Genomic DNA, 24,366 nt, shown 5'->3' with positions numbered 1-24,366 from the left:
AATCTCCATACTTCTCCATATTTCACAGAAATCTTGAAATGCTGCAGCTCCTTGCACGGAGGTTACCCAGCAAGGTGCTAATTGTAGAGGTTTTTCAGAGGAGGGAGGCAGCTACAGCCATCTCAGGATCCTTTAGAACTTCAGCCAACTAACTTCAAACAGGTCAAGTGGAGCCAATTCTGTCATTTCTAGGCTCAGCCCGTGTCGCTCGTGAAATATCCTTTTAGCACATATTTCTAAGGTAAATATTACCAGAGGAAAAACTAAAATGGGATGTCAGAGTATTCTGACTCGCTCACCTTATATAAAAGGTGTCGGTATGGTTTCTGGGGCGAGTGAAACCACTACCACGGGTCTCTTACCATTTAGTTCCATCCTTCTACAAAATCCCCCTGCTAGAGAGGGCTAATACACAGCCCACACCAGTAACTACTACTACTAGCGTTCCCAACGCCAGCACGAGCGCTGCTAGCGGGCATCCTTTTCGTTAGCTCTATCTCTCGCACGCGTGTTTTTTCTCGCTGTGTTTTTGTGCTTACGTTTTTGGATTTATCATTCATCATGGAACTCCAAGCCATCGCCGCAGCTAAGTTAAAATACTACTAAAGTGTTTCATGTATTTTTAACCAGCTAGGGCCCGTTTTACCGCTTTTATTTAGGTTTTATGACGGCGCCCCCAGCGGCAAGGCTACTGGGTCGTCCCAGTCGGCTCGCCCCACGTGTTTCATTATTTCATGCTTCTTCGGTCTTCCATACCGTTGTAGCTGTAAACCTTGCAGTATTTATATGATTAAATTTTTGTGTTGTGCAAGATGTGCTTGTATTTTGCATATCACGGGGATTCTAGCTCGATTGAGCTCCTGCCTATGTTACCTTAGCTCAGCGTTCATGCATGCATGTCCCTTTGTCTAGGTCTGTTAGGCGTATTAGGACATGTGTCCTCTCTTTTTAGTCCTGCCACCCTGGCCGTCGCCCTCCGTTCTTACGTATCGGCAGAGGCCAGCTCCTCAGTAGTTAGGCGCCCTCCCTTCCAGGTCGGTTAGCCTAACTTCTCCAGGTCACTGCTTTCTCTTTTTCTGCCTATTCTTTTCCTTTCCCTGTGTTATTTTATCTATTGTATGCTAGAGACGGTTAGAGGTAGCCTAGGCTACTTCAGTTCGCCCGGTCTGTCCTACCGCATGGCCCTACCACGTTCACAGTGAACCAGGCGATCACCATGAGCCACCCAGCTCTGTCCCCCTGCTTCTCCCTCCCTACGGGGGGAGTATCGCTCGCTCACGTTGCCATGGCAACCATCCGGGCTCTCTCCCTTCTTCCCCTCTACTCGGGGAGAATACGGGAGTCAGCATGGGGACATCTGGGGCTGACTCTTCCTACTGCTCTCACCCTTGGTTCCACGGGGGGTCTCCTGTGCGCTCGGGCTCGCCTGGCCACCACGCTCGGCCGTGCTCGGGCCCCCTCGGGTCCCTTGCCGCTCTCTCTCACCCCGAGTCGTCTCCCTTGCCCACCGCGTCAGCGGCGGGCTCCGCTGGCTCTGCCAGCTCCTTAGGGGGGTGACGGAGAGAAGCTCCGCTGCATGCATCTACATTATTTACCCTTATTTATTCTTGTTATTATTGCTACATGTTTTTAATGTTCCGCTAAGCCGGCGGAGTTCCCGCTCACCAACCGGGTTCTCCTCCTGCCTGCGAGTTTTTCATTACGGCGGAGCTATGCTCCCCTTAATTATTTATTTACTTATTTAGCCTACTCATGCTTCTCCCCACCGTCCTCGTAATCCTCACACCGGCGTATAGGCTGGTTACTAGTTTGGTGGAACTCCTTACTCCGGTACGCCGGAATTATACTAACTAGTATACCAGTCCTATTGGACACTCACCACTACAGGAGAACAAGAGAAGGCTAACATCTATGTTAACCACTCCGGTATCCTCCGGCGTTTAATATCACTTACTGGACTTAGTCCGGTTAGTCAGTGTTGATACTCATGTATCTGTTCACTTACAGGCCTCCCATTGCCAGGAATCTGGCTGTAACGCTGTCCTGCAGGACCCCTGTGGGCACGAGGTCTGCTGGACCCACGCCGTCTGCGCCATCCACCACGGGGACATAGCGGTTTGGCACCATGAGAGCTGTTCCATTTGTTATGATCTTGTAGATCAGTTTACCTCCGGCGTAAGTATATGCCGGAGTACAATTGCTATATATTTTGGCCTATACAGGTACAGCCCTAATAAGTGATATAATAAGTGATATAATTACTGATATAGTTAGTCATATAATTTTAAGCTCCCCTAGCCTAGGGCTTACAATAACCCTCTCTTTCAGGCTGCTGCTGTCAAGGACGCCGCATCAACCACCCTGAAAGCCTGGGTCGGCGGATTTGGGAAGAATGTTACCAAGGGGCAGCCATACATCCTCGACAAGAATATGGCTGTCCGGATCTTCCCCGGCGGAAAGCCTATCTGCTACGTCGACCCAGCAGCGGTGGCCCCGTACATCGCCACCATTCAACATCAGGTGGCTCAGGCACTAGCAGACCCGGGGAACTCAGAAATCACAGACGACGTGGCAACGCTAAACTTGGACCTCGAGCCGATGGCAGTAGGTGAAGCAGGTAGTATGCTAGATGAGGCAAGTTTGTTGGGGGCTCAAGGGCTTCCCTTGGGTCCGTCTGGATCTACTTCCCCTATCCCTTCTACTGCTTCTTTTCAAGGATTTTCAGAGAGTGAACTTTCGGTTAGGCCAAAGTCCACTCAAGCTATCCCTAAGGTAAAAGGGAAGCGTGAGACTAAGACCCAGGAGAAGACAGTGTCTAAAAAGACTACGTCTACTTCTCATAAGTCTCCGGCTCACCATCCCGGAACAGAGAAGTCAATGTCTACCTCTTCGCACTCCAAAGGGTCCAGAGGCAAGTCCTCGAGGGACAAGGCCCAGCTACCTGTGGATCCTGAGTCTTCGACCTCTACGGGGACACGCCCCACGACTCCTGCCATGATCAAGGAACCTAGCCCCTTCGACACGAAGCATTTACTGCAAATATCATGCAGCAAATGGGGAACTTTGTCGGGAACCTAGTTCAGGACAAGTTCGAACAGATGTTGACTCACATCTCTTCTTCTTTTGAGGAGTCGGGCCAGTCGATCCGAAGCATTTCGGAAAGACTGACCAACCAGGAGAACCTGATGGCAGATCTCCGAGAGAACCCTTCAGCAGCTCTCCCGCAGCCTGGTATGGCGACGCAAGCCATGCCGGACTACAACACCCTCCCTCCTTATACGGCGAGCAACCCCTGGAGGGTCTCGTCTTATGCCCCCTTTAAGGACGGAATGCTAACGTTGGGGGACTGTGGTACTCGAAGGCTTGAGGACTTCGAGTTCCACCCTGCTGACCTGCAGCCCCCCTTCATTGGTTATGCCCGTCTTACAGAGACAGCGATGAGGAGGGAGGACAGAATACCTAAGGAGACTGTCATTTTCAGCCGTGATCAGGCTCAGAGAGATTGGCTGAGAAACCTAGAGGACTGGGATTGCACCAATACCAAGATGCAAGCCTTTAAGAGTCCCTTTACTATCTTTGTGGTGGACGGAGAAACCCCCATTCCGTTCACCACAAAGGTTGCAGAGTTAACTCTTCAGGCCGCTTTGAGGGATGAGCCCATGCCTCAACTCCGAGAAACGGAGCCCACGTCTCTTCTCCTCCCAGGCACCGAAGATCTTTGGGCAGATATCCAAGCTACCTTTACAGTAGGGAAACTCAAGCCAAATTGTACAATAACACAATTTAGCGAAAGGCTTCCCAGGCTCCCAGACAATCTCATACAGACTGAATTTGACGCTAGGACCAGGCTAGGAAGGTCCCTAAATACCCTGGTAATGACAGAGGTTTCGGCCGTGACTTACGGCAATGAACCCCTTTTCAAACTGATTGCTAAGTCACAGACCCACACAGTGCAATGTGATCTTTATGACTTCGCGATTGCAAGACGCAATTGCAGGAAACACGTCCTGCAAGAGGCTACGCCACGAACCGAATAAGTTGCTCGCAGCTTCCATCTGGGGTGCTGACCTCTTCCTGGAGTCGATAGTCAACTCGGTTCAGCACGAGGCGACAAGATTTAATCAAAGTCTTAAGGTCCGATGGGGACTTTCGAGTAAGAGGAAGCCTGAATCAACTTCCTCTTCTAAAAAGTTGAAAAAGCCCAGGAAATTCCAGCCTTTCCAGGCTACCCAACGGCAACAGGTAGTACAGGCAGTGCCAGTCTCTCAGGTGCCACAACCCTCCACTTCGAAGAGTCAATCACAACAATTCCTCCTATTGACTCCCCAGAGTCAGCCCTCTACCTCTTTCGCAGTATCACCAGCCTTTAATCCAGTTTTTGAAGGCCAAGCTTTCCAACCTTTTAACAGGTTTGGAAGAGGCAGTAGGGCTAGAGGTGCATTTTGCCAAAGAGGCGGCGGAAGAACACCTAGCAGAGGCAAACACTTCCGAGGAGGACGCGGGTCACGACCTGCCCCAAGTCAGTGAGAACCCTCAGGTAGGAGGGAGACTGTTCCTCTATCACCACAGATGGGGGTTCAGCAATTGGGCACAAAGTATTGTGTCCAAAGGGCTGGGATGGAGCTGGATCAAAGGCCCTCCTCCATCCAAGACCTTCCTTCAACGGCCAACATCATAATTGACGGAGTACGCTCAAGAACTCCTTCAGAAAGGAGTAGTGTCAAAAGTCAGGCATTTAAAGTTTCAAGGTCGCTTGTTCAGCGTGCCAAAGAAAGGCTCAACCAAATGAAGAATGATTTTAGAGTTGTCCCGTCTAAACTTATTCATTCGTTGCGACAAGTTCAAAATGCTGACTATCTCACAGGTGCGGACCTTACTTCCCCGTGGGGCCGTCACCACCTCTATCGATCTTACAGACGCATACTATCATATCCCAGTGGCAAGACACTTCTGCCCGTACCTAGGTTTCAGACTAGGGAACCAGGCATTCTCCTTCAAAGTAATGCCCTTCGGGTTGAACGTGGCCCCCAGGGTATTCATGAAGATGGCGGAGACAGTAGTTCAACAACTAAGGTCTCGGGGGATAATGGTAGTCGCGTATCTGGATGATTGGCTTGTTTGGGCAACAACCATCGAAGAATGCCGCAAAGCAACGGTCAAAGTAATACAGTTTCTGGAACATCTGGGGTTCCAAATAAACAAGACCAAGTCCAGGCTAACGCCGGACTCCCGCTTTTAATGGCTCGGCATTCAGTGGGATTTAAACTCCCATACTCTGTCAATTCCGTCGGCCAAAAGGAAGGAAATAGCCAAAGCAACAAAACAATTCCTCAAATGCAAACAAACATCAAGGAGAAACCAGGAAAGAATCCTAGGTTCTCTCCAATTTGCCTTAGTGACAGACGTTCTACTGAAGGCAAAGCTAAAAGACATAAACCGGGTCTGGCGCTCGAGAGCAAACAACAAGTCTCGGGACAAATTGTCAGCCATCCCGCCGATTCTCCGCAAACGACTCCGCCCCTGGGCGGAGGTCAAGAATCTATCAAAATCAATTCCTCTTCAATTTCCCCCTCCGTTATTAGTTATCCACATGGATGCTTCACTAAGCGGTTGGGGAGGGTACTCTCAGTTCAAAAAAGTACAAGGGACTTGGTCCCCTCAGTTCCGCCAGCTGCACATCAATGTATTAGAAGCTATAGCAGTGTTCCTCACACTGAAGAGACTCCTACCAGCCAAGAAATCTCATATCAAGCTAGTATTAGACAGCGCAGTAGTAGTACACTGCATCAACAGAGGAGGATCCAAATCAAGCCATGTAAACCATGTCATGATAGCCATTTTTTCACTAGCAGCCAAGTACAAATGGCACTTATCCTCCACTCACCTGGCGGGGGTAAGGAACGTGATAGCAGACGCCTTGTCTCGTTCAGTTCCTCTAGAATCGGAGTGGTCTCTGGACAGGCGTTCATTCCAGTGGATATGCCAAAAGGTTCCAGGACTCCAAGTGGATCTTTTCGCTTCACAGTCGAACCACAAGCTCCTGTGCTATGTGGCTCCCAACCTGGACCCTCTGGCTTATGCCACAGACGCCATGGTCATAGATAGGAATCAGTGGAAGAAAGTGTACATCTTTCCTCCAGTGAATCTTCTTCTGAAAGTTCTGAACAAACTCAGGACTTTCAAGGGACAAGTTGTTCTAGTAGCCCCCGATTGGCCCAAGAGCAATTGGTTCCCACTACTTCTGGAATTGGGTCTCCGACCTCAATGGATTCCCAATCCCAAGCTATCTCAACCAGTACAAACGAGGACTGTGTTCGCTTCCTCAGGAATTCTCAAAACCCTAACTTTATGGACTTCATGAAGTTTGCGGCTAAAAGAGATGCAGACATTGATCCTCAAAACATCCTTTTCCTAGAATCGGATTAAAGAGAATTGACCCTACATCAGTATGACGCAGCTGTTAAGAAACTAGCCAATTTTCTGAGGGAAACAGAATCTCGAACCATGACTACCAACCTGGCTATCTCCTTCTTCAGATCCTTATTTGAAAAAGGTTTAGCAGCCAGTACTATTACTACCAATAAGTCAGCTCTAAAGAAAATATTTCAATTTGATTTTAAATTAGACTTAACAGATTCCTATTTCTCGTCTATTCCTAGAGCTTGTGCTAGGCTCAGACCATCAGAGAGACCTAGTTCAGTTTCATGGTTCTTAAATGATGTTCTCAAACTGGCTTCAGATACTGATAACGATTCATGTGGCTATATACCCCTCCTAAGGAAAACATTATTTCTTTTAAGTCTGGCCTCAGGAGCCAGGGTATCTGAACTGTCGGCCCTTTCTAGAGATTCAGGCCATATCGAATTTCTTCCATCAGGAGAAGTTCTCCTCTCTCCAGATCGAAAATTTTTGGCCAAAAATGAGGATCCTTCAATGAGGTGGGCCCCTTGGAAGATCCTTCCTCTTCCTCAAGACCCCTCTTTATGTCCAGTTACGACCTTACGAGCCTATCTTTCCAGGACATCTATGAGATCCTCAGGCCCCTTATTTATGAGGGAAAAAGGTGGCACTATTTCCTTGAAAGGAATTAGGCAACAGATCTTGTACTTTGTTAAACAAGCCAACCCAGATTCGTTCCCCAAAGTCCACGACATTAGGGCAGTAGCTACCTCAATCAATTATTTCCAACACATGAATTTTGATGATCTGAAAAAGTACACAGGCTGGAAATCGCCGACAGTATTCAGATGCCACTACCTGAAATCTCTAGAATCTCTTAAGTTTCCAGCAGTAGCAGCAGGAAACAGTTTCTCCTGACTCTGCCTAAGTAGTTTAGTTATAGATCCAGATCTCCTCTCTACCTGCCTCACTAACATCCTTCCTGTAATCCTGCCACCAGGTTCTACTCTGTTTTGAGCCTTAGCTGCCAAAAAAGAGCTATAATTGTGATTTTTTTCTTATTTTTTTGCTAGGATTACTCACACCTGTAAATAACCTATTATATTGTCTAGTTTTAAGGTTATTGTAAGTTATCATAAGTTTACCATAAGTTATCATAAGTTATTTTAAATATATATATCATAACTTCTGTAATTATAAGTTTTAGATTATACTACTCTAATATACTCTGTTTTTTCTTATTCCCTTCTGATATTTTAGTTTACCCCAAGCTTGTGGCCATTTCTCTGGTACTATTTCACGAAGCGACACGGGCTGAGCCCAGAAAAGGGATTTTGACAAAGGAAAAATCTATTTCTGGGCAAGGGCCTGTGTCGCCCAGTGAAATCCCACCCTGCTTTACACCCACCCTTGGGCCCAAGCTTGATTTTCTAACTCCAAGGATGGCCGCTAGAGGCGCTCGTGCTGGCGTTGGGAGCACTAGTAGTAGTAGTTACTGGTGTGGGCTGTGTATCAGCCCTCTCTAGCAGGGGGATTTTGTAGAAGGAGGGATCTAAATGGTAAGAGACCCGTGGTAGTGGTTTCACTCGCCCCAGAAACCATACCGACACCTTTTATATAAGGTGAGCGAGTCAGAATACTCTTGACATCCCATTTTAGTTTTTTCTCTGGTAATGTTAGTAATATTTACCTTAGAAATATGTGCTAAAAGGATATTTCACTGGGCAACATGGGCCCTTGCCCAGAAATAGATTTTTCCTTCGTCAAAATCCCTTAAGTGCAATGAAAGGGAGATTAATCCAGTTGACTTTGCTATTTCTGTGGTTGCAAAGAACCTTACCAAGCTGCCTTCATTCATATCACTCCAGTAGGCTTTATTGCCAGGCCTCAAACTGGACACGGTTCTTCTACTGGAATTTTCATTCTTGAGATAAGTTAATGAGGCATGCTAGAGGCAGGACGTCATTGGGTTTGTCCTTTGCACCTGACTTTGTATTGAAGACCCAAATGACAAGTTGCCCAGACCATTAAATAGTATCCTTCTCTGTATTTTGTTATTATTATTATAAAGGATTAGTTTTTCCAGACCTCTGAGCCTAACAACGGCTCTTCTCGGGCTGTCTTTGGCAAGGAACACAGAAGATCTGCTTTTCCTAGTGAGGGCCATCCAGCAGTACCTGTCAGGAACCAAAGTTAAAGAGTGACAAGACCAGGATATTTCTAAAAAACAATTCAAGAAGCACTTTCAGAAAAACTGTATCCCAGCAGCTTAGGCAGGTAGTCTTGAAGGTTTACAGTAATGTGGTAAAATGTGAAACAAAGTAGGTGAAAGTGCTAGGGCACGAAATCACCGCTATGTCTATTTTAGTTGCTTTTAAATGCATCATGAAAGTTTCATCTATTTTAAATGCAGGTGCATGGTAGGTCCATTCCTCATTGCTAAGTTTTATTTAAAGGATTTAACTTGGTAGTTGAATTTGTATTCGAGACTGGTAGTTTCAGTTGGCCAAGTTGCATCTTTTTGGGATAACATGACTATCATTATCTTCTTCATAAATCCATCTCCTCCTTTTTCTCCAGCCAAGACTGTATCACGTACAAGTGCCTTACTTTGCATATGAAAAGGTTCTTCAGTTCCTTAAATCTCTCAAGTATCTGAACCTTGGTTCGACTGATAATAGTAGTCCCCAAGTGCTCTCCTGGATCATAAAAGTATAAACAAATGCTCTGGGAGCATTCTGCAACTCAGCCCTCCCACCTAAATTGCAATGTAGGCATGTGTATGACATGCGGTTGTGATGAAACAGAGCATTATATTAATACAAAATTTGTATTAACTTACAAATTCATCACTAAAGTGAGTCCTCTCCTCTCACCCTCACGAATACCATAGCTTCACTTTCAGATTACACAGAAGTGAGGGAGGTGATTGTTGGGTCCAGTGGTGCATGCATCGTGAGACTACTATTCTTCATCTGTATTTTGGAGAAAAGACTGTTCGAGTCTGGAGACATTCAGAGATCATGAATGTGGGTGTATGTACAGTACACTTTATATAAATAAATATGTACAGGCAGTCCCTGGTTATTGGCGGGGTTTCCGTTCTCAGCAGGGTGCTGTTAACCGAAAACCTCCATTAACCAGAACTTGGCATAGGCGCCGACAACCGGTTAATGGCTCCTCTGTTAGGTATGTTATGGCGCCATAAATCACCGATTTAATGGTGCTAGAGAAGCGCCATAATACTGGATCGCCATTAACCGAGACCGCCGATAATCAGGGACTGCCTGTATGTGACTGATGGGTTTATATGAAAACACAGTTGTTTTAAAACTAGTATATGCAATTTTTAAATATTCTCTATATTTTTGTAAATCAATTCAATTTCATTTTATTAGTAGTACTTATGTCATACACTGCATTTGTCTCCTATACAATTGCTTAATCTGGACAAAATAAATTTCTTTGTGGTACAGAATAACCTAATTTTTTTTTTTTTCTATTGTTTATAATTGGTATACTAATTATAAACTGTTTTCTCTTTCTAGGTTCGATCATTGCTCATTTAGGATGTGATCATGTATATAACATTGTGGTACAGTAAATGATAAAAGTCCAGTTACGGCAGTTCATAATCCTGGATTTTGTTTTAAGATTCATTTTTGCATTGTTACTATGCTATGGCAATGTTATTTTAAATCTTTAAGATTTTTTGTAAAATTTACGTACTATTGGGTTTGAAATTGCTGCAATGCACGCTGTAAATTCTGTAATTTTATTAAATATGCTTTTGCGAGGATAAAATAAGACCCGGTTCCTATAATTTTATTAAATATGCCTTTGTGATTATAAACTAAGACCCTTTTCTTGAGTGTACTTAGTGATGTATTGCTAAAGGTACACTGAAAATCCTTAGCCTTCCTGAGGACAGTAAAAGCCTAAGGATTTTCAGTATATGTTCAGCAATACATCAGGAATTATACTCAAGAAAATGGTTTTATTTTATCATCTTTCAAAAATACAAATGCCCTTCAATTCTTCAAGTATTCATTTAGTACAGTGTAAGTATTGCAGTTTATATTGTTGACAATTATTTACTGATGTTTCATGAATAAATTTACAGTAATCCACTCAGTCCACTTCAGTGAAGTTATGGTAACAATGCTTTCTAAGTGCTGCACTTTATGGCAACATTGCATTGAAGGTATTTGTCTCATGAAAAACAGATAAAGCTAAAGACATCATTATTTTATTTTTTATACTAGGAACCAATATTCACTTGATACAGCATATTGGCCATTCAAGTACGTGCTGTACTTTATTTTCAGTAAATACCAAACATTCTGGGAGATGCCTTATTACTCCAATGCAGCATGTTCCAACCTTTAAAATAAAAGATGATCAGCAATAACCTCATCTGGTAATAAGGGTCAGCTACTAAAGTAACTTATTTACCTGTTGCACCAACTTTTCAGTAATAAAGATTAAATCACATTGCAACTTTGGTAGTAGCACTGATAAGGAAAATATGCTCAAGTCAAATAGCATTTTCATATTTCAAATGAAATCTTTGTAAATAAATTTTTCAAATTTTCCAAAAGCTACTTGATATTAATTTGTGAAGCCAAATATGCTCAAGTCAAATATCAGCATTTTCATATTTCAAATGAAATCTTTGTAAATAAATTTTTCAAATTTTCCAAAAGCTACTTGATATTAATTTGTGAAGCCATACATGATTTACCACTGAAGTACAATTTTAAACTTGTATAGCCAAGGAAAACAATGCATCACAGCAAATGCTAACCTTGGCAGTGATATGTCTACTACTTCTGTGCCACTGTCCCCTGGAATAGGCCTGATTTAGTAGCAAGTGAATGCATAGGAAGGTTGTCAATGAGTGTGAAAGTTGAATGATTTTTGGGCAGGGGTTTTGGCCATAAATTTGTTATAGCTGATTTGGATGAATTTTCAAGTTATTGCCATAATTCCAGTTTGTCATTAAATAATACTTAATCTGCTCCACCAATTACTACAGTTATTGCTCAAACAGCAGTGGGCAGAGTGCCAAATACTAAAATACAGTCCATTGGTCCTCTACCCTTGCCAACTCAGAGTATTGTCAAATGGTTAAAAAAATGAATGAACTCAAAAGTAGAATTCCACCTTGTCCCATTTTGCCCAGGTCCACAATAATGAGTCACAAAATATTGCTAAATTATACTTCAGTGGTGCACTGCCTTGTTTGTTCCTGTACAGTCCTTTTCATCATCCTACCTAGTTGGTAGTTTTAGTTTTTTTTTATGTGCAAGATCCCATTTTGTGGAACCTCTCAACTTTGGCGCCTAGAGCAAATTGGGCATTTTTGAATGTAAAATACTATTTTACTAGTATGCCTCTGGGTTTTAGAGTTCATCAGGTTTGCAAAAGTTAGCTTAATTTTATGTTTAATATGCTAATGTTAGTACAGTAATTGTGTTGTATACATAGTGTGTTTTCTCTGAGGAAAAAATATTTTATCAGGTAATGGCTTTTGAGAATATTTTATAAATGCAGGTAAGAATGATTATATTAGTGCACTATAGGTAAATAATATATTCTTTTATTACATTACACCATAGTGTTTGAAGATTTTTTTAATCATTGTCATAGAATGTGATAAAAATCATTATAAAACTCATCAGTTTTACCATACGAAAGTTTTTACTTTCTTGCGTTTCATGTACGTAGTGCTGTAGTTTGCATTTGACAGCAATGAGGAACTTTCAGTAATCTTAAGCAGTTTCAGCTTTTCTAAATTCCCATGGATATAGTATTAACATTTAACCTGCATGTTAGTGCTCAGTCACAAAGTAAAACTCATTTTAGCCATATAAATTTGTAGTTAGCATTCACTAAAAAGCCCTTTCACAACCTGATTTTAGTTAAAATCTGATTGTTATAATGTTTGCTTTAGGACAACATTGCATATCAGTGATGCTATTCTTTTTGTTGGAAATACTGTTACTCTTGGAGGAATAATGGGAGGAGACGCCCCGCATGGGTCAGACCATTCAGTAAAGTGAAGCCAGTTTACCGCGTGGCAGCCACGCCTAGGACTGGCAAAAGAGAGACCACACCATAAGGATTAATAGAAACGCTTCAGTTACTTTTCCCATCTTTTATTTTCATAATGCGTCTTTTCATGGCATAAATGGAGGCGAAAAGTGTTAGACATTTTATCATTCTTTTAAAGAACATAGTTAATTATTTCATCATACATAATACCTTGCTTTATTACTCAGAAATATAATACAAATTTTTCACAAACTTATATACATATAACCTATTAATGGCACAAATTTAAAGCTATTCTCTTTATGTCTGCTAATTCCTTAGTCCTTACTGTTTGTTATCGCCTACTATTAGGAATTATTGACCGCTAAAATGAATTAACTTAGTATATATCTGGCGGTTCTCTCCTGCGACCTGCGATTGAAGTTTAGCAGTAATCCGCTTACCAGCATAATTGTATCTCACTTGCAAATATTTTTCAATTATTGTTTTAATCAATAAGTGCAAGTGATTATCCAATGGTTGAGTATCATACATGTGATAATCGAACTCTGAAAATACTGTTTTGCCTCTGTAAGCTGCCAATACTGAACTAACTAATTTATGGAAGTTAACTCTCCCCTGTGTTTTGTTGCAGGACAACATTTCCCTTATTTTTTTCCGCATGTATTGCATATATCAATAACATCATTTGATGGATACACCAATTTTCCTTTGGTTTTTAATTCGATGAGAGTGTGACGAAAATTAGCGTCTCTTAACGTTAATGCCTCAATACAGACCTCACACTGTAAAGACTTTTTTTAACTTAAAAACAACAAAGCCTGCAATATAAGCTACTATTTTATTTGAACATTTTGACAAGTGGTAATTGTTTGGAATATAATCATAATCATCTTCCTTGCCATCTGAATATGCTTCTTGAACTTCTAAAACTCGATGTCTTGAAACTGCAACCTGCTCTTTTATGCTGCTTGAAACAGTTAATATGGGCACCGACTCTGATGGCATTAAGTCATTATGTACAAGTAGCCTTTTGTAAGCAGCAGAGAATTGTCTCGCTGTTAGATTATCATTATGGCCTCCCATACTTCTTACTTGACCAAAGAATACTTCAATATGATCCTGACTGAATTTGTAGGTCATCAAAAATTGTAAAGGCCCAACATCTGATGCAATACAGGTTTCGTACAGAATCTGAAGACTTCGTATGCAATAGAGAAAGCCAATTAAACCAGTTTTTCGATCTTATTTTAAGATGTCTTTACCATCTTGAAGGCTCAAAGATCTGATATATGTTTCTGCTTTTATTAGAAAATCTATAATATCACTTGCATTATTCTTCTGAATTGGTCTTTTAAATCCTTTGATATTTAGATTTCGAGAACTTGATATGTCAAATAAGGTGTTGAATACCATAATGAATTCAATAGTATCTTCACTTCCCTCAAATTCACTTATTTTTTCATCAAGGCATTATAGTTTCAGTAAACGTGTTAACTGTCTGCGGATAAAAGGGTGTACGAAATTATGTGTACCGTAAGCAGAAGAGGACGCACACAAGGAAACTAAAGGAACGAATTAAAATAACATAGCGTATCAAAAATAAAAAGAATGATACCTTAGTCATCGCAAGGTCGCGTACCTACGGTCGACCCAGGGATTCAGTTTGCCAGTCCCAATATGGCGGCCAGCGACCTGAGTGGCTTCACTTATCCTGCAGCAAGGCGTCTCCTGCCATTATTCCTCCAAGCTGTTACTATAAATTAGTTTGAGATTAACTCACATTACTCAACTCTCATAGAAATCCCACAAAGGATTTGTTTGCAAATGAGAAGTAAAACTGGAATGAGGGATCATTAAAGAAGTTAGACAGCTGGGTGGGAAAAGAGTAAAGGAAATGGCTGAAGAGTAAAAGGCACAAATCACTTCAGCTTAAGATACTGCAAAGAACCTTGTGTACTATTTTTTTTTTCCATATGAAGCGTTCATGAAAGGCTTAGTCTCTTGAATTTCAGGGTACTCTGATTCAATTAGAGAGTAAAACATGTATATTTATCTACTTTGATTATAGAACCATATAGTCAAAATGTAGAAAAAAGTATGTATTATTACATTCGGTACAAAAGTCCGAAAAATTATATACTACCATCCATTTTTTACTATATTGTTGACTTGAGAATTATTAACCTTTAAAAAAAAAACACTGACATCTTCTTTGAAAAATCAAACATAGCAGAAACTGCAGTAAACAGGACAGATGTTTTCCTGTCTGACCTTGTAAACATGGGTTCTTTGATTCTAGGGTAACTGCCCATAGTGCCCCACTAAGTACCTTCCTCCCACTTGAGCATTTAGCAAGTTTATCTGCCTTGTAAAGATACTACACTTCATATCAAAATACAATTTTTTTTTAGTGTAATTTGTACTCGGCAACCTGGCAGAGCTAGTCTAATGCAAATGTGTTTTTGCTGTGCCACATTTTCTCCTTTGTATGAATGAATTTGTAATCAGCCTATTGCCAAATTTTCTTTTAATAATGAATATCATGCCTACTTTTATGAAGATCATTTTATCTATAGGCCTTCTAAACAGGCTCAATTTCCAAAGGTAGAGTTGCAATAAATTTAATGATTCCATGTCTATAACAACATTTTGTCTTTTCATTAAGAATGAATTTTCAACTCATAGTAATGTAATTCTTGGTTAACATTGCATAACACATAAACTAACTGTACTAAGCAACAGCATTACATATGTAAAAAGGGAATGTGGTATTCATAAATAGTTCATCAATAAAGTGAATGTAAAAGTGGCAATGTAAAACTAAGTGACATCCCTTTAATCCTATGGTATCTGATTAACTCTTGACTTATGGTTAATATTGCCTATTTCAAATTACAGTATAAACTTTCTTACTGTAATTTAAATGTTACTTTACTGTGTAAAAAATATTTATTTAATATTAGAATATAGTGTTACAATAGTACATGACAACAAAATCTGATATAACATTTGTGAATATCAACATTTTCAAGCAGCATTACTCTGCTTATCACCTGTGTTTGGCATATCTAAATATACATTTTATATAGACAATATTTTGATCATCGATTTTTATATGGTTTTTTAAAATGAATTTGAAATTCAATTTCACTGCATTAGGAGTGGGTGTATTGCATAATGTCCCTGCATTAGGAGTGGGTGTAATACAAAACATGTCACTCCATTAGGAGTGGGTGTAACACAAAATATGTGTAATATAATTTTGAGTGTTGAATGTACATTTGTTGGGAGGTGGTAAGGTAAAATGTTCTGAGCCTTCTTGACCTGGCCAGACCTGGCCACATTTTTTTTATATAACATTAACTTTTATGATTATTCTTTTTCTGTTTCGATATCAATAGTGACAAGTCTTGAGGAGGGTCATACAAGCTGTCATATACAGTAAAATATGCAACATTATGCACAGACATGATACTGCATATGCAACATTATGCACAGATGTGATACTGCATATGGTGTGTATGTTTGTTTGTCTGCTGACTGTACAGACCAAGCAGCTATTGTTTTGTACTTAAATTTTGGTTTTGGTATCTAAACAGTTTAAATTTCATCAGTATCATCCAACTGTGTGTGTATGTGGGGGTGGGAGTTTGCTTGCTAACTAATAACGTATATGGTAATATGAAAATTTACAAAATCCTTACATTATCTAACACATACTAAGCTACTTAAGCTTAGACCATCATAAATGATATTAAATTTATCAAAACTTGCAATAAAATAAACAGTGCACAAAGGAGATAGAGATTCATGTAATTTATTATGGAAGCTGCAATTTTCATGAAATTGACAGATGAACTGAGAATATTTACATTTAAACTTTATTTTCACTATAGTATTGACGACAGCAAACTCTTGACAATGCTGTCATCAGTGCAGTAGTGAAAATAATTAAATTTACATGTATATTTTATGTTTATTTGTTGATTATCTGTACATTTCAGCTTCCATAAAGCAGTTATATAAATTTTTGTGTCTGTTTATCCCATTCTTTCTTACATTTTTGCATGGCTATTTTGTTGTAAGTTTTGACACAGTTAACACCCCTTAATGAAATGTGATTACTATAAATAATTGTTAATCAACATATATAATGAATTACATATTTACCCATGGTTTCAACCAATGAAATGCCTCCCCCCCCCCCCCCCCCCCCCCCCACACACACACACACACACACAGAATTTGGGTAAAATGTCTACCTGTGTTGTTGCATTCATTACTATATTTAACAGCTCAAAAGGCCCTCTTTAAACTTATAATAAAATAGTGATAAATAACAAGAGAAGAAACACTTGAAAAGATTTTCACATTATTGCTACTCTGGCCCCACGTATAACAGAGGTCATAATATGGTCTTAATTCAGATTTCATCACTTGTTGGGGGAACAGAGCCCTGAAATGTTAGCTGAGGTGCCAGCATTCTACCTTTTGTTATTTCATTTGTGAATCCTACTGTCTCCTTGAGAATAAACATCTAAACTCATAATTAGAACATAAATGTTATGGAAAACCATGTTGAATAATATAAAACTGGTTTATGTAGTAGACATATGCCAGCTCATGTTACATATCCATAATGGATTACAGTAAGAATATGGCATACTTCCCAAATCTGGAATGTTTTAAGTGAAGCTTCCTGTACTTTAAGGGAGCCTATTTGTTTAAGCAGTTAAGAAGGAAAATAATGGAAAATTAAAATCTGTATTTTGTAGATACAACTTTTATTCTTAACTACTTGCACCTTTGACTGAGTGAATGGTCAACACATGACATGTAATGCACATTATGCTTGGTTATGAATGTCCATCTAAAGATTTATAGATTTGTAATACAAATGTTCATCATCATCCATTCTTGATATTTGCATCCTGTCCCATTTTGTATTATAATAGCATTTTGAAGTAATGGATTGTTATATAAAAATATCTATTTTTCTATAAAATGTAAGCATCTTCAGATACTGGGACTTTAAATAACCTTTATTGAAAACCTTTTTTGTTCTTGGAGGGATACAATCATTTCCTCTCATATGTAAAGTATCCTTCAGCACAAGCCGGAATAGCTGTTGAATCTTGGTAATAAAGTAGTTAATTGGTGATATTAGGGGAAAAGATATGGGCTACTCTCACTAACCTCCCTCTCTCTACTTCACTCTTTCTTCAGCAACCATGAAGTGAGGATGCTTCTGCTGTCTCTTCCCTGAGTGCTCATTAGATTTTGGATATGAGTAGATTGCTACCATTATCCTCTGTTACTTTATATCTTTGCCCTGTGCCTTTACTATATTTTGTGCCTTACAGTTGGTTTTCTCAAGTGAGGAGAAAAATGATATTGTTAGTATACAATAAAGTTTTGTACATACTTACCTGGCAGATATATACATAGCTTACGACTCTGACGTCACGACAGAAAATTCAAAACTCGCGGCACACGCTACAGGTAGGTCAGGTGATCTACCTTACCCGCCGCTGGGTGGCAGGTGTAAGAACCAACCCCCCTTTCCAGCCAGATTTTTCTCTTCCACCTGTCTCCTGAGGGGAGGCTGGGAGGGCCATCAATCGTATATATCTGCCAGGTAAGTATGTACAAAACTTTATTGTATACCAACAATATCATTTTTGTACATGAACTTCCCTGCCAGATATATACATAGCTGATTGACACCCTTGGTGGAGGGAAAGAGACTTATAAGTCCAGAGAAAGGGGAAATAACATATGTTAAAGTAATAAATACCCTTGGTTCTTACCTGATTTAGGCAGAAGACTTCATAGTTACTGTCTACAAGTCTGCGTTGCCTGAAGAGTTACAGCGAGGGTGTGACCTACAGCTGAAAAACTCTTTGGGTCTACAAATGGGAACTGACTCCGCTTACTTGGTAGAATCCAGTTAGGGTCTAGTCAACGGGGATCAACCCACTTAAATGACAGAGCCTGTCCACTACCATTGCAAGGAGCTTTAAGCACAAAACGATCGCCTAACCAAAACACAAATGTTAACACTACGAAAGAAGGAGAAGCCTCCTGCATCCTCCTTCCCACAACCAAAAAACACAATACAAATACAATAAGGGAAAATATTTAAAAAGGATATGCTTCAGCTCCCTGCCCCAGCACTGAATCCGCCGATACGTACGGGCCTAACCCAAAGCACTTCTCATACGTAATTCTTACGTCTTTCAGGTAGTGGTTGGTGGTTGGCAAAGACTGACTCACACCTCCAATAAGTCGCCTTCATGAGGTTTTGTTAGGACATGTTCTTGGTCACAAGATGCATGAGCTTCTTTGATAAGGTTCCTTATAAAGAATGACAGAGCATTCTTTGATAAGGGCCTACTAGGATCTCTTACGGAACACCATAGGATGTCTGAGTTAGCCCCAAGTTTTTTCTTCTTCTGGAGATAAAACTTTAAGCTCCTTACAGGGCAAAGGGTCCTCTCCTCTTCTGCTCCAACTATAGAGGATAAGCTTTTAATTTCGAAGCTCCTGGGCCAAGGTGAAGAGGGGTTTTCATTCTTGGCCAAGAAAGACGGGAGAAACGAACACACAGCTGAGTCTCCTTGGAACCCAACATCTCCTTCCAAAGCTTGCAGTTCGCTTACTCTCTTAGCCGAAGCTAAAGCGCAGAGAAACAAGGTCTTCATAGTAAGATCTCTGAAGGAAGCTGAATGGAGAGGTTCGAATCTAGCGGATCTTAAAAACGATAACACTACATCCAGGTTCCAGCTTGGTGTTAAACAAGAGTTCCTTTTAGAAGTCTCAAACGACTTGATTAAGTCATGCAGATCCTTATCTTCAGAGATGTTTAATCCCCTGTGTCTGAACACAGAAGATAGCATACTCTTGTAGCCCTTAATGGTAGAGACTACCAAACCGCATTTTTCCCTCAGGAAAATAAGAAAATCTGCTATCTGGGTCACAGACGTACTGGAGGAGGAAACGTTCTGATTCCTGCACCAACGTCGAAAAACATCCCACTTCGACTGGTAGACCCTGGAAGTGGAAGGTCTACGTGCATTGGCAATTGCTCTTGCAGACTTTGCCGAAAACCCCTTAGCTCTGACCAGACTCTTGATAGTCTGAATCCAGTCAGACTGAGAGCGGGGAGGTTCTTGTGAAACCTATCGAAGTGGGGCTGTTTGAGCAGATCGACTCTTAGTGGCAGAGATCTTGGAACATCTACCAACCATTCCAGTACCTCTGTGAACCAGTCCTGGGCGGGCCAGAATGGAGCTATCAAGGTCATCCTTGCTCCTTCTGACGCTGAGAATTTCCTTAGAGTCTCCCCTAGAATCTTGAAAGGGGGAAACGCATAAAGGTCTAGGTTGCTCCAGTCCAACAGGAACGCGTCTACCGCTACTGCTTTCGGGTCTGAAATCGGTGAACAGTACAGGTCTATCCTCGCGTTCCTGGCAGTTGCGAAGAGGTCCAGATGAGGTCTGCCCCAGATCTTCCACAGTCCCTGGCATACGTCCGAGTGAAGGGTCCATTCTGAGGGAAAGACTTGGTTTCTTCTGCTGAGCAGATCTGCTCTGACATTTCTTTCTCCCTGTACGAACCTGGTGAGGAGACTTATCTCCCTTTCCTCCGACCACAAGAGGAGCATTCTTGCTGTTTCGTACAGGGAGAATGAGTGAGTCCCACCTTGTTTCCGAATGTAAGCCAGGGCTGTGGTGTTGTCCGAGTTGACCTGAACTGAAGACTTTTGAACGAGAGGTTCGAACTCCTTGAGGGCTAACCAAATCGCCATGAGTTCTTTTTTGTTTATATGCCAGGACACCTGTTCCCCCATCCAGGTGCCTGACACTTCTCTGGATCCTAGAGTCACTCCCCAACCTTTGTCCGATGCGTCTGCAAATAAGACTAGGTCGGGGTTCTTCAACCGTAAGGAAATGCCTTCCTTGAAAAGAAGAGGGTCTGCCCACCAACGGAGATCCTCTTTTATCTCGTTCAAGATTTTGAACACAAAATCTAGGTCCTGAGCACCCCGATTCCAGTTCCGATTCAGGAAGAACTGTAGGGGTCTGAGGTGCAACCTCCCTAGAGAAACGAATTGCTCCAGCGAGGAGAGTGTCCCCAACAGACTCATCCACTCCCTCGCTGTGCATACATCTTTCTCCAGAAAGGTTGCGACCTTCTCTGCACAACGGTTTATCCTTTCCGGGGATGGAAAAGCCCGAAAAACCTGAGAAACCATTCGAATCCCCAGATAAATACGATCTTGGCTGGGGATTAGCTGTGATTGCTCGAAGTTTATCAGCAAACCCAGAGAACTCGCTAAGGTCAAAGTGATGTGAAGGTCCTCCAGACATTCCTCCTTCAATTTGGCTCTGATCAGCCAATCGTCCAAGTAAAGGGACACCCTCACTCTTTCGAGATGAAGCCATTGGGCTACGTTCTTCATCAGCCCTGTAAAGACTTGAGGGGCTGTGGAGAGGCCGAAGCACAAAGCCCTGAACTGGAACACTTTCCCTTTCCACATGAATCTCAGGAACTTGCGCGAAGAAGGATGGATTGGCACATGAAAATAAGCGTCCTGAAGGTCTAGTGAGACCATCCAGTCCCCTGGACGAAGGGCGGCTAATACTGAGGATGTCGTCTCCATCGTAAACCTTCTCTTCTTCGCAAAGACATTCAGGGCGCTTACGTCCAGAACCGGTCTCCATCCTCCTGAGTTCTTGGGCACAAGAAAAAGACGATTGTAGAAACCCGCGGAATGAGGGTCCTGCACCATCTCCATCGCTTGCTTCTCCAGCATCAGCTCTACTGCTAGAGCAAGGGCCTGATTCATGTGGGGGTCTTTGTACCTGGCCACTAACTCCCTTGGTGTGGTGGTCAAAGGTGGTCTCGACACGAAGGGAATGAGGTATCCTTTTCTGATTATAGAGAGGGACCAGTTGTCCGCCCCCTTCTGTGCCCAGACGTCTACAAAACTCAGCAGTCTGGCACCTACTGCAGTCTGGAGTACACTCGTACTACTTCTTCACTCTGATTGAACGAGAGAAGGTCCTTCCTCTTCTAGGAGGTCTTGTTCCTCTGGAGGAAGAAGCGCGGGAAGAAGGGCCTCCTCGAAAGGGCTCTTGCTTGATCGACGTCTCCTTCTTCGCCTTAGGTTGAAAGGAAGCCTTAGGAATCCTCGCTGAGTGAGCCAACATATCTTGCGTCGCTTTAGCAGAAAGAGCGTTGGAAATGTCGTTGATGATCTTCTTGGGGAAGAGTTGCTGGGAAAGATGAGCAAATAACAACGACGATCTCTGCGCATGCGACACCGCCTTGGTTAAAAAGGAGCAGAAAACTGCCCTCTTCTTAACAACTCCTGCCCCGAAAAGCGAAGCTATCTCTCCAGAACCGTCTCTCACTGCCTTGTCCATGCAAGACAATACTGAATGTAAGTCCTCTGGAGATAAAGAGTCTTGATCCCTCGTCTTCTTAGCTAAGACTCCTAGGGTCCAGTCGAGGAAGTTAAACACTTCCAGAACCCGGAACATTCCCTTCAGAAGGTGGTCGAGTTCGCTCATTCCCCACGTCGTCTTAGCTGAATTAAGCGCCGAACGACGCTCGGAATCCACCAACAAAGAGAAGTCCGAGTCTGCAGAAGCTGGAAGAGTCAAACCCAAAGGTTCCCCCGACTCGTACCAGAATCCCATCTTTCCGGTAAGCTTGGAAGGTGGGAAGGAAAAAACTGTCTTCCCCTTCTCCTCCTTAGAGACCAACCAATCGTCGAAGCTCTTGAGCGCTTTCTTCATTGACACCGTAGGTTTCATCTTCACCACCGACTATGTCTTCGTAGTTTTCGCTGTAGAAAATAAGGAAGGGGGAGACGGAGGTGCAACCGCCGAAAGAGACTCTCCAAATTCTTGTAAAAGGAATTCAGTCAATCTCTTGTAACAGGAACCTGAAGAATCCTTTGGGAGATCTTCCTCGGAAGCACCATGTCCTTCTTCCGAAGAAAGACGTTTGGAAGATCGGCTGTCTATAGGAGAGTGCCTACCAGGGGAACGCCTACTGGGAGAGCGCCTGCTGGGAGAGCGCCTGTTGGGAGAGCGCTTGCTGGGAGAGCGCCTGCTGGGAGAGCGCCTACTGGGAGAGTGCCTGCTGGGAGAGCGCCTACTGGGAGAGCGTCTACTAATAGAGCGCCTGCTAGAGGAGGCGCGTCTGTCAAAATCCTTGTCAGAGACAACTGAAGGGCTCCTAGTATGAGGAGAGCGCCTATCAGAAACCTTACGCCTGCTAGGCTCTAGGCGCCTGTCAAGTTATAAGCGCTTGTCAGGCCCTTGGTGCTTGTCCGATCCAACTCGCTTGTCAGGCTCTTGGCGCCTGTCACAAAGCGAAAAGTCTTCCGAAGAAGAGCGTCTATCAGATGCAAACCGTTTGCGAGGCACTGATTGCCTATCTGATCGAGTGCGCTCACAAGGAGGAGATAGTCTAGTCTGTCTCTTGCTAGGCTCTTTGCGCCTACTATCTTCTCTGAGTTTGACAGATGGCGAACGAATCTCAGGCGAAGAAACAAAATCCGGAGAAAAGCGCCTACTAGTCTCCGTGCGCCTGTGCAGAGGAGAGCAGCTTCCAGGCAAAGAGCGCCTACTGCGATCCTGGACAGAACGAGAATCCTGGTACTTGTCAAACTCTTGACGCTTACAAGAAGAGGAGCGAGTCTTCGGAGAGCGATTAGGAGAGCGGTATTCAGGAGAAGAACGCCTATCAAGATCCTTACGCCTGCTGGCGTGAGAGGAGCGCCTGCTCGGAGAGCGACTGAGTCTCTCTTTAATGAAAGAGGCTCTGCTGCGAGGCTCTTGTACTCTTTCTACATTAGGCGAAAAATCCGCAGAATCCTTCTTCGACTTCTTCACCGGTAGGGAGATGTCCTTCCGACGGTGAGAACTCTCCGCTAAAGAGTTGGCTAAAGCAGAAATCTGCGCCTGTAGGCCGGCCAAGATGCGCGCTGGCGATCTCTCAAACTCTTCGGCAGGAGTAGAAGCCCGAGCGCGGAAAGGAGAAGAGGATCCTTGAGATCGCCTGGTTCTCTTACACTCGATCTCTGGTTCTTCTGAGAAGGATTCGGGGCTGGAAGGAAGGGCGCAAGGTTCCTTCCAAGTTCTCTTGAGAGGGCGCGACGACTCCGAAGCGCTCCATCTACGCTTAGCAGAAGGAGACGAAGAAGACAAGAAGCACTGTCTCAACACTTCCTTCTTGGCTCTATCCAAGGCAGCCTGGGAACGAGCAACAGGATCTGCCGAGGGGACGCCTGACCGGTGGGGGTTCTCCCTAACCTTCCTGTGGCTTTCGACTTTCCTCCTCCACTGGGTCTGGGAGTCTGGAAGAGGTCTAGGCCTAGAAGCGTTAGTGAGCCGGTCAGACACACCCTCCACTGCACTAGGGGCACTGCACTTATCACTTGCACTGTCACTCTTACCTTTATAAGAGCGTACTTTGCACTCATTACTCCTTACTGCATTCTCCGAACACGAATCTTCGGGTTCAAAGCTAGGAGCAGGGGCTGAAACAGGAGAAGGAACTACGTCTACTGTCGGGTTCACAACATCAAGTTCGCTAACAAGAGACCTACTTGAACTCCTGGAAGAAGCCTTACGTGCTCTATCCTTCTCTAACTTCCTTAAGTAGAAGAAAGAGACTTCCATCCGTCCTCATCCAACCTTTCACACTCTTGACAAGGGTTAACTAAAGAACAATCATTCCCTCTACAGTTCATACACACACTGTGAGGGTCTACAGACGCTTTAGGAAGCCTCACCTTACATTCACTCTTCGAACATACTCTAAACATAGAAGATTTCTTAAGTTCAGAATCAGCCATTATGAGAAAAAAGCAAAGAACAATCCAAAAAA

At 42.7% G+C, this 24,366-nt stretch overlaps 2 protein-coding genes across 3 annotated transcripts in view; one reads left to right on the top strand and one right to left on the bottom strand.

The window, feature by feature from the left end:
• The window catches only part of LOC135211208 (cingulin-like), a 51,520-nt gene extending 34,038 nt beyond the window's left edge, over positions 1–17,482 (top strand). For both annotated transcript variants that reach the window (XM_064244440.1, XM_064244439.1), the window contains exon 6: positions 9,948–17,482. The gene's annotated coding sequence lies outside the window, so the exon portion shown is untranslated. The remainder of the gene's footprint in view (positions 1–9,947) is intronic.
• A 4,739-nt stretch (positions 17,483–22,221) lies between these two features.
• LOC135211508 (serine/arginine repetitive matrix protein 1-like) lies at positions 22,222–24,158 on the bottom strand. Its single transcript, XM_064244813.1, has 3 exons — positions 23,933–24,158; positions 22,888–23,749; positions 22,222–22,375 (listed from the first exon to the last, which is right to left on the bottom strand). The coding sequence occupies exons 1-3, from the start codon at positions 24,156–24,158 to the stop codon at positions 22,222–22,224; spliced, it is 1,242 nt and encodes a 413-aa protein (XP_064100883.1).
• Between the last annotated feature and the right edge of the window lie 208 nt (positions 24,159–24,366).

Source organism: Macrobrachium nipponense, chromosome 4 (assembly GCF_015104395.2).
Source record: "Macrobrachium nipponense isolate FS-2020 chromosome 4, ASM1510439v2, whole genome shotgun sequence".
In the NCBI taxonomy this organism is placed as follows: Eukaryota; Metazoa; Arthropoda; class Malacostraca; order Decapoda; family Palaemonidae; genus Macrobrachium; species Macrobrachium nipponense.
The sequence above is the reverse complement of the archived record's forward strand: the minus strand, read 5'-3'. Positions and strand labels throughout refer to the sequence as shown.